General features: G+C 52.3%; 1 protein-coding gene across 1 annotated transcript; it reads left to right on the top strand.

Annotated features, from left to right (window-relative positions):
• Positions 1–1,957: 1,957 nt before the first annotated feature.
• LOC310955425 (uncharacterized protein) lies at positions 1,958–4,284 on the top strand (the record flags this gene model as incomplete). Its single annotated transcript, XM_083925242.1, has 2 exons — positions 1,958–2,156; positions 3,650–4,284. 2 exons carry the CDS (start codon positions 1,958–1,960, stop codon positions 4,282–4,284), a joined length of 834 nt encoding a protein of 277 aa, XP_083781368.1.
• Between the last annotated feature and the right edge of the window lie 13,670 nt (positions 4,285–17,954).

Below are 17,954 nucleotides of genomic sequence, written 5' to 3'. Positions count from 1 at the left end.
AGAGCTTCGGCAGGAGGGCGACGCTGGTGCGGCACGTCCGCAGCCACACGGGCGAGAAGCCGTTCACCTGCGCGTACTGCGGCCGCGGCTTCGTGGAGAAGGGCAACCTGACGGTGCACCTGCGGACGCACACCGGCGAGAGGCCGTACTGGTGCTCCGTCTGCGACCGACGCTTCAGCCAACTGTCCTGCTTCTACAAACACCCGTGTCAGAGGAGAGGCCTCGCCGCGCCCCTCGACAACCCCGCCTGACGACGACGTGGGGGTTCTGCTGCGCGGTAACACCAGTGTCCTTCAGGAACTGCGCGGGCGGAGGACGACACGGAGGGACGCTCTCCTGCTCGGGTTCACGTCAGATCGACCGGGTTAGAGCGCCCTCCCACTGTGCGTGCGTCCCGTGCCCCGTGCTTTAGGGTCCTTGTCCCCCCTCCAGGCCCGTTTGTACTCACACTACCTGGGCCTCGGAGAATGCTTCTTGCTGCCTATACGTCATCACGCCGTAACACGTCACACGCATTGATGACGTCATGGCGATGCGTGGCTTTGTTTCCAGATCTTTCCGTAGATCTCGGAGTTTTTGTGCGTCTTGTCGACTGTTTTTGAATCTTTTCATCGACCAAATCTGCAGTAAACACTCCACCTCCGCATCACACCAACGTGAACCTTTCACCGCCATTGTTTGAAATGTCCGCGCATGGTCCCTCCTTCTTTTTTCTACGTCCCAACAGGCGCACAGGAAATGACCTCAGAACCGCCGTAGGCCTCGTGCTCGTACACGTGCGCACGCTCGTGCTCGTACACGTGCAAACGTGCTTTACTAAAGCCCACCTCTCCCAAACGGGCCGTGGACGGCAAGCGTGCCGCTCCTAGACGTGGTACGGTTGCACTCACACTGGTCAAAGGAACCAGACTTTAGCCGTGACACGTGCTGGGGCACGGGACGGAGGCACAGTGGTTCACACACCTCTGTATGCAAACAGTTCACACTGGAGAACTTCACTTTACCAGAACATGCTCTGGTGTTCACAAAGATGATCAACAACACCACTTATGATCTATTTGATGCTGGTGACATCCTAACATCTAGAACCTTTAATGTGTGTGTGTGTGTGTGTGTGTGTGTGTGTGTGTGTGTGTGTGTGTGTGTGTGTGTGTGTGTGTGTGTGTGTGTGTGTGTGTGTGTGTGTGTGTGTGTGTGTCTGAGCACAGGTGTGAAGCTCAGCAGCTTTTATAGAAATGTTTCTGTATTTTTTAAGTGTTTTGATTAATAAAAATAAATCCTTTGAAGTTCTTCGTTCTGTCGTCTGATGTTTTCTTCTTTCACTGACGACGCTTCAGCTTCCTGCCGTGGCTTCGTTTCAGCATCTACGGGAATGTTTTAGGCGGGTATCGAACCGACGTCAGAGTGAATGTGACCTTTGAAAGGTGTCTGAACCCTGACTTTTATTTTCTGACGTTAAAGCGAAACAAACAGGAAGCTGTCGACCGCGTGCTTTGATTTACAGGAAACCGTGGGGGGGAGAGAAACCCTTCCTGTGGCAGGAGCGTGGGAAAAACCCGTTCAGACAGACGCAAACACAGAAATTAATAATTTATCAATTATTAATAACAGAAATACATTATTCTGAAATGGATCATTCTGCTGAATTAACACTTTTACTGTTTGTACTTGAGGAAGATTTTGGCGCCGACACATTTGGACTTTTCCTTCTTGATTTTCTGTCACTGTATTTTTGCTTTGAGCGTTAATTAAATCATTAATAAATGTAATAATAAATGTTTTAGAGTTTATATTTAAAACGTGCACTTAGACCTCCGGTCCAGCAGGAACACTTCCACCAGTGAGGGGCCCACTGAGCATGCGCAGGGACGTTGACCCGGAAGTGCAGCTGGTAAACAAGAGACCACGACGCTCCGGAGCGAAAACTGTCCCGTTTCTTCCGTTTTTCACCTCAAACATGTCAAAGATCGAGATGCTGCGGCTGCTCATCACCCAGCGGCTCACCGAGGCCGCGGAGGAGATCTTCGGGGTGTTCGGGAGAACCATAGCCGAGTACGAGGAGGAGATCTCCCGCTCCAAGCTGGAGATCGACCGCCAGCGCCGGCTGCTGGAGCTGTCCAGGAAACCGCAGGTGTCTCTGCAGGCGACCAGCTCAGGTCAGGAGCCCCGGGTCCCTCCGGGTCCCTGCCCGGTTCAACCGACTTTAACCGACTAAACGGACACACTCCTGCACGGCATAAACGTGTGTTAAAGTGTCCTCTAGGAGCATAAACGTGTGTTAAAGTGTCCTCTAGGAGCATAAACGTGTGTTAAAGTGTCCTCTAGGAGCATAAACGCGTGTTAAAGTGTCCTCTAGGAGCATAAACGTGTGTTAAAGTGTCCTCTAGGAGCATAAACGTGTGTTAAAGTGTCCTCTAGGAGCATAAACGTGTGTTAAAGTGTCCTCTAGGAGCATAAACGTGTGTTAAAGTGTCCTCTAGGAGCATAAACGTGTGCTAAAGTGTCCTCTAGGAGCATAAACGTGTGTTAAAGTGTCCTCTAGGAGCATAAACGTGTGTTAAAGTGTCCTCTAGGAGCATAAACGTGTGCTAAAGTGTCCTCTAGGAGCATAAACGTGTGTTAAAGTGTCCTCTAGGAGCATAAACGTGTGTTAAAGTGTCCTCTAGGAGCATAAACGTGTGTTAAAGTGTCCTCTAGGAGCATAAACGTGTGCTAAAGTGTCCTCTAGGAGCATAAACGTGTGTTAAAGTGTCCTCTAGGAGCATAAACGTGTGTTAAAGTGTCCTCTAGGAGCATAAACTTGTGTTAAAGTGTCCTCTAGGAGCATAAACGTGTGCTAAAGTGTCCTCTAGGAGCATAAACGTGTGCTAAAGTGTCCTCTAGGAGCATAAACGTGTGTTAAAGTGTCCTCTAGGAGCATAAACGTGTGCTAAAGTGTCCTCTAGGAGCATAAACTTGTGTTAAAGTGTCCTCTAGGAGCATAAACGTGTGCTAAAGTGTCCTCTAGGAGCATAAACGTGTGTTAAAGTGTCCTCTAGGAGCTAAATATGATCATCTTTAAGAAACCAAAGAAAGTACAGATGTGATTTAAATCAAAACATATAAAATAATTGATACTTAAACAGCAACAGAGCTTAAAACCAGGAAACAGGAAAAACTCAAACATTCAAATATAATAAAAATAAAAATCTAAAGTCACTTTAAAGCATCAGCACAAACATTTACTCTGATCTCGTACCTGTCGCTGTTCCTCTGTGTGTGAGGACGCTGAGTCTCAAACAGGTGCAAAGAACCAGTCACTGATTAATGAGGATGTTCCTTCCCCACAGTGGTGCGCTGACGGACCGGTCCCACTGGAAACAAGGGCCGGAACCAAAGTTCTGTTCCTCTTCTCTCTGTTGTGACGCAGCCGAGTTCTGACTCAGCGATAAGACGATGTGTTTGCGCTCCACCGCTCCCTCTGGGATCAATAAAGTGTATTTATTAATAGTAATTAAAAAACTTTATTTATATAAACAAAGACATGAAGGAGGTGAAGACAGCGAGGGCGGGGCGAGCGGAACACAGCTCCAACCAGCTCCACCTCTCCGCGCTGCTGCTGCTGTTTTTCCTGCTCCGTTAAAAACCTGTGTCTCTTTGTCGTTGGCAGCTCTCGAGGGACCGGACTGGGGCTCCGGTCTGGACCTGAACCAGATGAAGCCTCCGTCCATCAAAGAGGAGGAGGAGGACGCGGCGCTGTGGCAGGAGGAGGCGGCTCACGCGGGGGAGCCCAGCGAGGACTTCTTGTTGTTCCGGAGCGGCGCGAGAAACAAGCAGGACAACGACCTCGCGAGCTCCTCGCTCTCAAAGCTCCAGGACCCGGACCACTCGGACCTGGACCCCCTGCCGGGCACCTCGGTCCAGCAGACCTGCTCGGACCACGAGGAGGACCCCGCCGCAGCTTCGGGGAACGGCCGGATGGACTCCGCGGAGCTGGACGCGCCGCTGTCCGAGGTGGTGGACTCGTACATTTGCACCATCTGCGGCCGCGCGTTCGCGCAGAGGGGCCACTGGGCCAAACACGTGCAGGTGCACCGCAAGGTCGAGAGCAAGGCCGACAAGTCGTACACCTGCGACATCTGCGGGAAGAGGCTCACGCGCTTTGACGGGTATCAGAAACACTTGAGGATTCACACGGGCGAGAAGCCGTACTGCTGCGACGAGTGCGGGCGCAGGTTCAGCGACAACTCCAACTACAAGCGGCACATTCGCACGCACGTGGGACAGAGGACGCCGCAGAGCTGAGGACGCCGCAGAGCTGAGGACGCCGCAGAGCTGAGGACGCCGCAGAGCTGAGGACGCCGCAGAGCTGAGGACGCCGCAGAGCTGAGGACGCCGCAGAGCTGAGGACGCAGCAGAGCTGAGGACGCCGCAGAGCTGAGGCCGCGGGCGCAGACTCGATTCTGTCGTGAGACGGAGTAGGATGGACGCCACGGCGAGGCTTCATGAACACGGCGGTCTAATAAACACGATGGACGATGAAGTTCCTCTTCACGCCGTATTCGCACCACGTTTGGATGTGAGGTCGGCGTCGATGTGCTGAAGTTCTTAAACAGAAACGTCCGAGCGTGAACGTCCTGAACTCAAGTTTCAGTGAAATAAGACGTTTAACGCTGAACGACCACGAGAACTCGTTAACTCGCCAAACCAAACATGTCAGAGTTCGTCTTTGTTCCAACAGTCACCAAATAAACGCTTCATTCACAGAGCGGCGGGAAAATACCTCGGCTCTGAACGCAGAGCGGCGCCCGCGGCTCGCTCGCTTTAGAGGGCGACCACTAAACCCGCTGACTGAAGTTTCAACAACGGCCCAAAGAACTACGACCGGCGTTCAGTCGTCCGGCGCCATGGCGAAGAAAACCCAGGACAGATGATTGGACCGCAGTCTCTTCTTCTTCTTCCTCCTCCTCTTCCTCCTCCTCCTCTTCCTCCTCCTCTTCTTCCTCCTCCTCTTCCTCTTCCTCCTCTTCTTCTTCCTCCTCTTCCTCCTCCTCTTCCTCCTCCTCCTCTTCCTCCTCCTCCTCTTCCTCCTCCTCCCCCTCTTCCTCCTCCTCCTCCTCCTCCTCCTCCTCTTCTTCCTCCTCCTCCTCCTCCTCTTCCTCTTCCTCTTCCTCCTCCTCCTCCTCCTCCTCCTCTTCCTCTTCCTCTTCCTCCTCCTCCTCCTCTTCCTCCTCCTCCTCCTCCTCTTCCTCCTCCTCTTCTTCCTCTTCCTCATCCTCCTCCTCCTCCGCCTCCTCCTCCTTCTCTTCCTCCTCATCCTCCTCCTCTTCCTCTTCCTCCTCCTCCTCCTCCCCCTCTTCCTCTTCTTCCTCCTCCTCCCCCTCTTCCTCTTCTTCCTCCTCCTCATCCTCCTCCTCCTCTTCCTCCTCCCCCTCTTCCTCCTCCTCTTCTTCCTCCTCCTCCTCCTCCTCTTCCTCTTCCTCCTCCTCCTCCTCCCCCTCTTCCTCTTCTTCCTCCTCCTCCCCCTCTTCCTCTTCTTCCTCCTCCTCATCCTCCTCCTCCTCTTCCTCCTCCCCCTCTTCCTCCTCCTCTTCTTCCTCCTCCTCTCCTTCCTCCTCCTCCTCCTCCTCCTCCTCTTCCTCCTCCAAAGATCTTTTCTGTTTGTTTTTCACCTTAAATCTTCATTTTAACACTTTTTTGTTTGATTCTCTGAAATAAACAAAGATGCTTCGACTGTTTAAACGTTTCCTGCAGAAATAAACTTTCATCTTCAGATGAACAGGAGTTCCTGTTTCAGTGTTTCAGTGTTTTATTTTCTATTCTCAGACATTTTAGATTCTTCTTGTTGTCGTAGACTTTAGTTTAGTTTATTTGTAGAAATCCATAAAACTGAAGAAACACCAAACACTCGTCTGTTACACATGATTTCATCCTGAGGCGTTTTTCTATCGTGATGAACTAAAGACGACAAAACGAAGAAGAAGACTTTTGAATTCATTACAGACAAAACATCCGAACACTTTTATCTTTTAAGGTTTCTTCATTTAAAGAAGAAACCTTAAAAGGTTCAGGGACGACGCCCCTGAATGAATAACTCCTAATGAATCCTTCTGTGTGTGCAGTCGCTGACGGGTGGACGACGCTTAGGAACAGGAACACGTAAAACAACACACGTGTGAGTCAGACACACACAAGAAAAGTGTGTAACATCAAAGCACCGTGCAGCTCCAGCAGGGGACCCCAAACTTCCCTTTCCCGGGCCACATTAACCAGCTCTAACTGGGGGATCCTGAGGCGTTCCCAGGCCAGTGTGGAGATCTAATCTCTCCACCTGGTCCTGGGTCTTCCCCGAGGCCTCCTCCCAGCTGGACGTGCCTGGAACACCTCCCTAGGGAGGCGCCCAGGGTTCATCCAGACCAGATGATCCTGAACCACCTCAACTGGCTCCTTTCAACACAAAGGAGCAGCGGCTCTACTCCGAGTTCCTCACGGATGCTGAACTTCTCCCCCTCTCTCTAAGGGAGACTCCAGACCCCCTCCTGAGGAAACACACTTCACACGCTTGGACCTGGACCTGGTTCTTTGGGTCCTGACCTGGACCTGGTTCTTTGGGTCCTGACCTGGACCTGGTTCTTTGGGTCCTGACCTGGACCTGGTTCTTTGGGTCCTGACCTGGACCTGGTTCTGTGGGTCCTGACCTGGACCTGGTTCTTTGGGTCCTGACCTGGACCTGGTTCTTTGGGTCCTGACCTGGACCTGGTTCTGTGGGTCCTGACCTGGACCTGGTTCTTTGGGTCCTGACCCAGCTTTCATGACCACAGGTGAGGGTAGGAACCAGGACTGAGCGGTTCAAGCTGAGATGAGACGAGGAGCGTACGTGCACAGACGAGCAGCGTACGTGCACAGACGACAGTAAAGCACATGGATCCAAACCCAACGCGGTTGAACGCGGTTGGAAAACGCTTCATATCAAAGTCTCTGAGCTGCCGTCAGTGTTGTTTAATAACCCCCTTAAAGGATAATTATGACTTTTATTCTTTATTGAGTGAGTTATGGATGTAAATGTAATTCTTTAGAGACCCTACTTAAGGAAACACACGAGGTTCTGCTGCTTTTAACCCAAATAAGTAGAATCTCAGCGTGAACCGCTAAAAAGTTCAGGTCATCAAACAAAAAACCACGTGTTCAAAAATCCTAACGTCAGCTGGGCCTTTACACACACTCACTCACTCACTCACTCACTCACTCACTCACTCACTCACTCACTCACTCACTCACTCACTCACTCACTCACTCACTCACTCACTCACTCACTCACTCACTCACTCACTCACTCACTCACTCACTCACTCACTCACTCACACACACACACACACACACACACACACACACACACACACACACACACACACACACACACACACACACACACACACACACACACACACACACACACACACACACACACACACACACACACACACACACACACACACACACACACACACAGAGTCCAGCAAGTCCAACAATGCATCACAACCCCCCCCAACAGTCCCAGACTCACAGGAAGTAGCTTCTGGAACAGGAAACAACACCCAGAGCGCGCTCTCACTCTCCAGGCACCAGCTCCGGGGTCCTGGTCCCCTCAGGGTCCTGGTCCCCTCAGTTTCCTGGTCCCCTCAGGTTTCTGGTCCCCTCAGGGTCCTGGTCCCCTCAGGGTCCTGGTCCCCTCAGGTTTCTGGTCCTCTCAGGGTTCTGGTCCCCTCAGGGTCCTGGTCCCCTCAGGTTTCTGGTCCCCTCAGGGTCCTGGTCCCCTCAGGTTTCTGGTCCCCTCAGGGTTCTGGTCCCCTCAGGGTTCTGGTCCCCTCAGGGTTCTGGTCCCCTCAGGTTTCTGGTCCCCTCAGGGTTCTGGTCCCCTCAGGGTTCTGGTGCCCTCAGGGTCCTGGTCCCCTCAGGGTCCTGGTCCCCTCAGGGTCCTGGTTCCCTCAGGTTTCTGGTCCCCTCAGGGTTCTGGTCCCCTCAGGTTTCTGGTCCCCTCAGGGTCCTGGTCCCCTCAGGGTCCTGGTCCCCTCAGGGTTCTGGTCCCCTCAGGTTTCTGGTCCCCTCAGGGATTTGGTCCCCTCAGGGTTCTGGTCCCCTCAGGTTTCTGGTCCCCTCAGGGTCCTGGTCCCCTCAGGTTCCTGGTCCCCTCAGGGTCCTGGTGCCCTCAGGGTCCTGGTCCCCTCAGGGTTCTGGTCCCCTCAGGTTTCTGGTCCCCTCAGGGTTCTGGTCCCCTCAGGGTCCTGGTCCCCTCAGGGTCCTGGTCCCCTCAGGGTTCTGGTCCCCTCAGGTTTCTGGTCCCCTCAGGTTTCTGGTCCCCTCAGGGTTCTGGTCCCCTCAGGGTCCTGGTCCCCTCAGGTTTCTGGTCCCCTCAGGGTCCTGGTCCCCTCAGTTTCCTGGTCCCCTCAGGGTTCTGGTCCCCTCAGGGTTCTGGTCCCCTCAGGTTTCTTGTCCCCTCAGGGTTCTGGTCCCCTCAGGGTCCTGGTCCCCTCAGGTTTCTTGTCCCCTCAGGTTTCTGGTCCCCTCAGGTTTCTGGTCCCCTCAGGGTTCTGGTCCCCTCAGGTTCCTGGTCCCCTCAGGGTCCTGGTCCTCTCAGGGTTCTGGTCCCCTCAGGGTCCTGGTCCCCTCAGGGTCCTGGTCCCCTCAGGGTTCTGGTCCCCTCAGGGTCCTCCTCAGCTCCCCTCAGCTCCTCTCAAACAAACATTTTCTACCCATTGTTCTCTAAGCCCCGCCCCCTGCTCACCTGTGCTTGCCCCCTTCACAATAAAAGCCTGGGTAACACACATATGTATATAATGCAGACAGGAAGTTTAACCTTGAAAGGGTCTTTTAACAGTAAACCTCTTCCCCTGGTGGCACATGTGCTTATTTCCACCAGCAGGTGTCAGCGTCGTTAACTCACGTCATGAGGAGGAGGACGTGTGGTTCCTGTTCTGTTCAGGGTCTAAATCATTAAAGACGTCATTTATATATAAACATATAAACATATAAACATATAAACATATAAACATACATATACAGTATACTTTATATATATGTGTATATGTGTAACCCACTGCAGCTCTGTGTAAACTCAATAACAGGATCAATGATGTGATTTTGTCTAAATCAGGGTCTCGAACCCACGGCTCTCGGGCCTTTTCAGTGGTTTTGACATAAAACAAAATGTAAATAAACAACAAAGGGTTTTGTTTTGTTGCCAAGGAGACGATCTTTCAAAGGGAACACCTGCTCTCCTGGAGTTCGAGGTGATTTTTAAAAATAATATTATGTTGAAAAAACTAAAATAAGCGCCACATCCTTCGTCTGCGGCGCAGCGTCTCTCACTGCCGGGGGCTCATCTGGAGTTTCTCACATAACGGTGCCCCAACAAACTATATTTGTTGTATTTATCATATAAATATAAATATATAATATAAAATAACTACATATAGACTTTTATAAGCTGTGACATCAGAAGCCGGGCACACGAGAGGAGTCCTGGTCCATGGCTGCAGGGGGCGCCATAGGACCCCCCCCCCCCCCCCCCAACAGTCAAAACAGTAAAGAGTATTTAAAAAAAGACAAAATAAATAACACAATTAAACAGGATGAGCTCAACTTAAGGGCGCCCTCCCACTGTGCCTCCGTCCCGTGCCCCAGCACGTGTCACGGCTAAAGTCTGGTTCCTTTGACCAGTATGAGTGCAACCGTACCACGTCTAGGAGCGGCACGCTTGCCGTCCACGGCCCGTTTGGGAGAGGTGGGCTTTAGTAAAGCACGTTTGCACGTGTACGAGCACGAGCGTGCGCACGTGTACGAGCACGAGCGTGCGCACGTGTACGAGCACGAGGCCTACGGTGGTTCTGAGGTCATTTCCTGTGCGCCTGTTGGGACGTAGAAAAAAGAAGGAGGGACCATGCGCGGACATTTCAAACAATGGCGGTGAAAGGTTCACGTTGGTGTGATGCGGAGGTGGAGTGTTTACTGCAGATTTGGTCGATGAAAAGATTCAAAAACAGTCGACAAGACGCACAAAAACTCCGAGGTCTACGGAAAGATCTGGAAACAAAGCCACGCATCGCCATGACGTCATCAATGCGTGTGACGTGTTACGGCGTGATGACGTATAGGCAGCAAGAAGCATTCTCCGAGGCCCAGGTAGTGTGAGTACAAACGGGCCTGGAGGGGGGGACAAGGACCCTAAAGCACGGGGCACGGGACGCACGCACAGTGGGAGGGTCTCTAACCTGTGACGGAGGCACAGTGGGAGGGCGCTCTAACCTGGGACGGAGGCATAATGGGAGGGGGGTCTAACCTGTGACGCACGTACAGTGGGAGGGCGCTCTAACCCGGTCGATCTGACGTGAACCCGAGCAGGAGAGCGTCTCTCTGTGTCGTCCTCCGCCCGCACCGTCGTCCACTTTGTTCATGAAGAGCATAAAAGTAAACATGACATTATTACAGCGTCGTCCTGCGGGTGGCCCACCGGGGGGCGCTGTGAGTCCACCGTCACCGGTGTCACAGCGTCTCTGCTCTCCAGAGTCCAGACTCCAGAGTCCAGAGCCCAGAGTCCAGAGCCCAGAGTCCAGAGCCCAGAGAGTCCAGAGAGTCCAGAGTCCAGAGTCCAGAGCCCAGAGTCCAGAGCCCAGAGTCCAGAGTCAAGAGCCCAGAGTCCAGAGTCCAGAGTCCAGAGCCCAGAGTCCAGAGTCCAGAGCCCAGAGCCCAGAGTCCAGAGTCCAGAGCATCAGAGTCCAGAGTCCAGAGTCCAGAGCCCAGAGTCCAGAGTCCAGAGTCAAGAGCCCAGAGTCCAGAGTCCAGAGTCCAGAGCCCAGAGTCCAGAGCCCAGAGTCCAGAGTCAAGAGCCCAGAGTCCAGAGTCCAGAGTCCAGAGCCCAGAGTCCAGAGTCCAGAGCCCAGAGCCCAGAGTCCAGAGTCCAGAGCATCAGAGTCCAGAGTCCAGAGTCCAGAGCCCAGAGTCCAGAGTCCAGAGTCAAGAGCCCAGAGTCCAGAGTCCAGAGTCCAGAGCCCAGAGTCCAGAGCCCAGAGTCCAGAGTCAAGAGCCCAGAGTCCAGAGTCCAGAGCCCAGAGTCCAGAGTCCAGAGCCCAGAGTCCAGAGTCCAGAGTCCAGAGCCCGGAGTCCGGAGTCCAGAGTCCAGAGCCCAGAGTCCGGAGTCCGGAGTCCAGACTCCAGAGTCCAGAGTCCAGAGCCCAGAGCCCAGAGCCCAGAGCCCAGAGTCCGGAGTCCAGAGTCCAGAGTCCAGAGTCCAGAGTCCAGAGTCCAGAGTCCAGAGTCCAGAGTCCAGAGTCCAGAGCCCAGAGCCCAGAGTCCAGAGTCCAGAGCCCAGAGCCCAGAGCCCAGAGCCCAGAGCCCAGAGCCCAGAGCCCAGAGTCCAGAGTCCAGAGCCCAGAGTCCAGAGTCCAGAGTCCAGAGCCCAGAGTCCAGAGAGTCCAGAGTCCAGACTCCAGAGTCCAGAGTCCAGAGAGTCCAGAGTCCAGAGTCCGGAGCCCAGAGCATCAGAGTCCAGAGTCCGGAGTCCAGAGCCCGGAGCCCAGAGCCCAGAGCCCAGAGCCCAGAGTCCAGAGTCCAGAGCCCAGAGCCCAGAGTCCAGAGTCCAGAGCCCAGAGCCCAGAGCCAGAGTCCAGAGCCCAGAGCCCAGAGCCCAGAGTCCAGAGCCCAGAGCCCAGAGTCCAGAGTCCAGAGTCCAGAGTCCAGAGCCCAGAGTCCAGAGTCAAGAGCCCAGAGTCCAGAGCCCAGAGTCCAGAGTCCAGAGCCCAGAGTCCAGAGTCCAGAGTCCAGAGCCCAGAGTCCAGAGTCCAGAGTCCAGAGTCAAGAGCCCAGAGTCCAGAGTCCAGAGTCCGGAGCCCAGAGTCCAGAGTCCAGAGCCCAGAGTCCAGAGTCCAGAGTCCAGAGCCCAGAGTCCAGAGTCCGGAGCCCAGAGTCCGAAGTCCAGAGTCCAGAGCCCAGAGTCCAGAGCCCAGAGTCCAGAGCCCAGAGTCCAGAGCCCGGAGTCCGGAGCCCAGAGTCCAGAGTCCAGAGTCCAGAGTCCGGAGTCCAGAGTCCAGAGCATCAGAGGACCACAGAGTGAAGAGACCAGATTTATTTGCAAGGTTACAAATGCATCCTTATACAAACCCCCCGTTAATTATTTATCTTTTTATAAAATGAGCGTTTCTTTCCTGCAGCGTCTCGTACGAGCACCACGTGAAAACCTTCCTAAAGGACGTCTGAAGAGTCGGGTCATAAATTAAATTTGTGTCAGGATTCAACATCCGCTCAGAGCAAACGGAGGTTCTTGTCCCTCAACACTGAGCTCTCCTTCTGGACCTCTGTCGTGATCCTTTGGCGTCACGATGCGTGGCGCTCCACTACAGTCGCTGTTTAAACACGGGGCGAGAGGGACCTGAACTGGACGTGAACCGGACCTGAACCGGACCTGAACTGGACCTGAACCGGACCTGAACTGGACCTGAACTGGACGTGAACCGGACCTGAACCGGACCTGAACCGGACCTGAACCGGACCTCAAGCACGGTCTCCTGGGGGGGTTTGTTTGACCTGTCTACCACCCTGACCTGCCTCCTTACACAAGGTTTGGTGCTGTTACTCCTGGAGCGCCACAGACGGGTTTACAGGCGCCAAAGGCCGAGACAAAGTGTCGCTGTTTTACTCTCTGGGAGTGAAATCGGGCTGAGACGTAAGTTTAAGACCTAAGGCTCATTTCTGCTCTACGTTAGACACAGACGGAGCAGGAACCAGGAGAACACACGTCTGTGTTCACACACGGAGCAGGAACCAGGAGAACACACGTCTGTGTTCACACACGGAGCAGGAACCAGGAGAACGCACGTCTGTGTTCACACACGGAGCAGGAACCAGGAGAACACACGTCTGTGTTCACACACACGGAGCAGGAACCAGGAGAACACACGTCTGTGTTCACACACGGAGCAGGAACCAGGAGAACACACGTCTGTGTTCACACACGGAGCAGGAACCAGGAGAACACACGTCTCTGTTCACACACGGAGCAGGAACCAGGAGAACACACGTCTGTGTTCACACACGGAGCAGGAACCAGGAGAACACACGTCTGTGTTCACACACGGAGCAGGAACCAGGAGAACGCACGTCTGTGTTCACACACGGAGCAGGAACCAGGAGAACACACGTCTGTGTTCACACACACGGAGCAGGAACCAGGAGAACACACGTCTGTGTTCACACACGGAGCAGGAACCAGGAGAACACACGTCTGTGTTCACACACGGAGCAGGAACCAGGAGAACACACGTCTCTGTTCACACACGGAGCAGGAACCAGGAGAACACACGTCTGTGTTCACACACGGAGCAGGAACCAGGAGAACACACGTCTGTGTTCACACACGGAGCAGGAACCAGGAGAACACACGTCTGTGTTCCACACACGGAGCAGGAACCAGGAGAACGCACGTCTGTGTTCACACACGGAGCAGGAACCAGGAGAACACACGTCTCTGTCTCTGCATGTCGACTTCCATAGTAATGAACAGAAGCTAAAGACGTCCTTGTGTTGTGAAATACTGGTCGGCAGTCATGTTCAGGACGTGCACCGTGTCCTTAATGGGGTAAAGATTCAAAAGCAGCGGTGCATTTCTTTCAGCTGCACACAAAGACGAGACCCTTCCCCTCTTTTGTGGCACAGCACTGACTCATTAAAATCCCACTCTCAAGCATCGAATCTGCCCCACGGAGCCGCGGATCACATTTGCTCTCCTCATGTGAGCGTAGCCCGTTCATTCAGACTGTGATTCGTGCAGGCAGCGTCGTCCCAGTGGACTACAACAACACTAATGTCTCACTACCAAAGCACTTCCAGTCAGACGAGATGTTCGGGCCCGAGATAAAAGCGGATGATGTAACTTGTTCAAAGTCCCCAAACGCCCTTCACAGGAAGAACAAATCGATACCCGACTGCTGCTTTGTCCTCTCTCATTAAATCGAGTAAACCACTCGCTGGTTTGAAAACGCCTGATGCAACGCCAACTTTGCAGCACGCCTCATTCGGCACAGCCCCCCCAAAACAACCCCCCCCCCCCCCCCCCCCGACCGTCTGGTGCTGCCGGACTCAAAGATGCATCGTTTGGTGCAGAGCCCCGCTCGGCCCGTCTCCAGCAGACAGGGATACTTCACTGACACTGCTGCTCCATTATTGCTTAATCTGTGCCGGGAGAGTGTGTGTGTGTGTGTGTGTGTGTCCGTGTGTGTGTGTGTGTGTGTGTGTGTGTGTGTGTGTGTGTGTGTGTGTGTGTGTGTGTGTGTGTGTGTGTGTGTGTGTGTGTGTGTGTGGTGTCCGGCTGAAACACTCAGATAAAAACTCAAACCAGCTGCTGGATGTTTTATCAGCAGCTGGGAAACAAACAAACGCTTAAAAATGAACTCAGAAACAGTTTCAGAGCGGACATCAACAGACGGCTGTTGTTGGTTTTGTTGTTGTCGTTGTTGGTTTTGTTGTCGTCTCTCGCTCCCCGTGTTCCTGCGACTCATTTTGATATTTCAGAAATCTAGATTTCCTGACGGGACTGAGGAGGTGAACAGACTGGAGTCCCACCGCGAGGGAAAGTTCAGTCGTTGGAAACAGTTTGAACCAAAACACGTTAAAGGTTGAAAATGCAGAATGAGCAGAACGCCACCTCGTGTCTCAAGATCGTAGTCGCAACAACAAAAAATAACTCAGCAGTCTTGTTTCCAGGTTGGTTGCCGAGTGTGTCATCGTCTGCTCCGCGTCAGTGGTGGGTAACCTGTAATTTGGACTCATCAATGAATATGACAACAGTATTAAACGTTTCAGCTGAAGTCTGTGAGTGCTGTGTCGTCAGCTCTCAACTCAAAATGATTCCTTGTTTCTGTGGCAACAACAGTCAACCCTGGCAACCAGCAACGCCCAACGCTATTGGCTGCTACCATGGAAACGAGAGCGAGACTGACGAAGTCATTGTCAACCCGTCAAAAGTTATTAATTCAGACTCTGACTCCGTACCCCTCAGAACATCCCTCGGGTGTATTATCATTATTATAAAGATTCTACACATTCAACCTTTAAGTGCAGGTTCACTTAGTAGTGTTTTTATGATGTGATGGTGTTCGCATGATAACGCACAAGCATCATCTGCATACGTGGGTACGTTGAGGCAGCCACTCTTTGGTTCACGAGAGACTGAACGGATGTTTTCTCACAGGAAACCATTTTGAATCCGGTCAGCAGCAGCGTGCAGAACCACCAGAGAGACTTTTCTGTGTCCAGTCGATCGAACCTGTGAAGCAACACGTTGAAGCAACACGATGAAGCAACACGTTGAAGCAACACGTTGAAGCAACACGTTGAAGCAACACGTTGAAGCAACACGTTGAAGCAACACGAGCAGCCGTTTGTTTAACCTTCGTGTTTAGTTTCATGCAGCTCTTCATTTTATCTACAGCTGTTTTTCATCTCGGTCACAAATATTTATTGCTGTTGCCGGCAGCGTTGCTCATCTCCAGCGCCTCGACAGCGCTGCCTGTGTGTTATAGTGTTAACCTCTGACCACCGCAGGCATTCGCTCCGTCTTTCATCAGTTTCAGGCCGAGTGCCCAAACAGGAGAGACGGCCACAGAATATAAAAGAGCTCTCGACCACGAGGAGCACGGGGAGGAGAGAGCGGAGCAGGGAAACGGCAGATTCTCTTCACAGTCGGGGATTTTTTAGAGCATCTGCAAAGAAACGCTCCACAGGCGTCACACTGGGAAGTCTGTAAAAATGAATGAAAGAGGAAGCAAAGGGAGTCGAACGTCGCCCGCTGTACGCACATGAACCTGGTTTTATGCCATCTGCAGGTTTTAGCGAGTCTCCACAGAGCAGCGACGTCTGCAGGGACGTCTGTGCACGACCCGGGGACGTTTCCACTGAGTGAACTCCCAGAACGTTCTGCAGAGCTGCTCGACACCAGAGCAGCGGTTCCCACGCGTCCTCACGGTTCTTGATTAAGTCATTGATTTGTTCTTTACCTCACTGACTGCACATGCGACCTGCAGCCAAGACTGAACTTCAGGGAAGCACACATGAACAGACCGACTAGAAATGTGTGTTCTTATGTTTTATTCTGATCACACAAAGATGAACGCTAAAATCACCCCAGGGTCTTTGTCTGCCCTTTAATCCTCAGTAACCATGGAGACAGTTTTTATTAAGGTAGAAATCCAGGAGAGATGCTAACAGCTGGCTGTGGCTAACAGTGGTTAGCTCGGGGCAGCACGGTGAAGGCATTCAAAGGTCTTTTTTAACCACTAATGCTGCTGAAAATAACAGCAAACCTCTGCAGCAGCATGAGAAGAGTCCCTACACACACAACAAAGCAACAATGGGCTCCTTCCACTGTAATGGACTTTACTATGAGAGGAGCTGGTACAGGGGCCAGTAGGTAAGTCTTTAAAACACTCTTTAATAAACTCTGGCTTCACTAACTACGCTGATGACGCTTTGTTGTGTGTGTAGGGACTCTTCTCATGCTGCTGCAGAGGTTTGCTGTTATTTTCAGCAGCATTAGTGGTTAAAAAAGACCTTTGAATGCCTTCACCGTGCTGCCCCGAGCTAACCACTGTTAGCCAGGTCCGTCTGTTAGCATCTCTGCTGGATTTCTACCTTAATAGCTGTTACAGGGAAAAAACTGTCTCCATGGAAAATTAAATGTATGTAAGTGGGAATTACACTTCAATAACATGCATTAGTCCAGGAGTCATTCATTCACAGTCATGTAACCGTTCGTAGAAAGTCGGAGCTTCCCTGAACGCACCATCAAAAGCTCACTAACTCAAAAATAAAACATAAAGCTGAGTGAATATCATTTATTATCTTTTTACAGCAGGAACTCTTCATTTCCCCCGTGAGACTGAACAGATGATGAATCAGTATGAACTCATGTTTGGATGAAGTCAGGAGTGATGTTCAGATTTGGACAGTTTATTATTATTGTTGTTTTTTATTCCGATAACGTCGAAGCAGGTAAAGAGCTGAGCCAATAGGAACGCTCTCTCTCTCTGAAGTGACCTGTGATTGGCCGAAGTCTGTTGCAGGATTTTCTGAAGCCTGAAAACAAAAGGAGCCGTTTTCTCTCCGAACGCTCGAATTTGAATCTAAATATCGTGGATTTATACAGTTTAAGCTTGGACCAGGCTAGTTTTTATTTGTTTATGAATAATTAGGGGCGTGGCCTCTTGAGTGACAGCTAGCCTCTGGCCCTCACTTCTCCTCGGAGGTAAACGTCAGCCAGATGGACGTACGCCCCTCCCCCCAACGTCACATACATGCCCTTTTATGGTCAGAGGAAATGAGGCGGCGTCAAAGTCTGACAGATGGAGACTCCTGTAGGCGAGGACGACTGGATCAAAGTGAGAGAGCGGACCTGACGGAGACGCTGCGTCTGTCTTTATACAGTCTGTGGTTCATGCTGCAGGTCGTGGCCCCGTCCAACGCTTATTGCTTCTTTTTACGCAGCACACACACACTCTGGACCCGCTGCACCGGAGGTTTTAAGTGTTTTTTAAGTGAGCCGTCTCCTCTGCTCCAGCAGCAGCTGAGAAAACATGATGTCACTCATTATGCTACTGCTCGGTCTGACGTAACACCCTTTCAAAATAAGATATCCGGGTCCAAACGCTCGGTTGAAACAAAACAGACAACAACGCCCGAACATGTGAACAATAACGATCTCCTCTTTGGTCGGTTAGACACTAGTGTGCCGTGAGAGATCATCAATGAATGGTCTATTTTCAAACTTCATTCATCTGTCCCTTTAAGAAATAGCACCATAGCACTCTCGTGTCACCTAAGGGTGCCCTCCCACTGTGCCTCCGTCCCGTGCCCCAGCACGTGTCACGGCTAAAGTCTGGTTCCTTTGACCAGTGTGAGTGCAACCGTACCACGTCTAGGAGCGGCACGCT

The sequence above is a fragment of the Echiichthys vipera genome (genome assembly GCF_963691815.1).
Source record: "Echiichthys vipera genome assembly, chromosome: 13".
Lineage (NCBI taxonomy): Eukaryota > Metazoa > Chordata > Actinopteri > Perciformes > Trachinidae > Echiichthys > Echiichthys vipera.
This window is presented reverse-complemented; position numbering and strand designations above follow the sequence as displayed.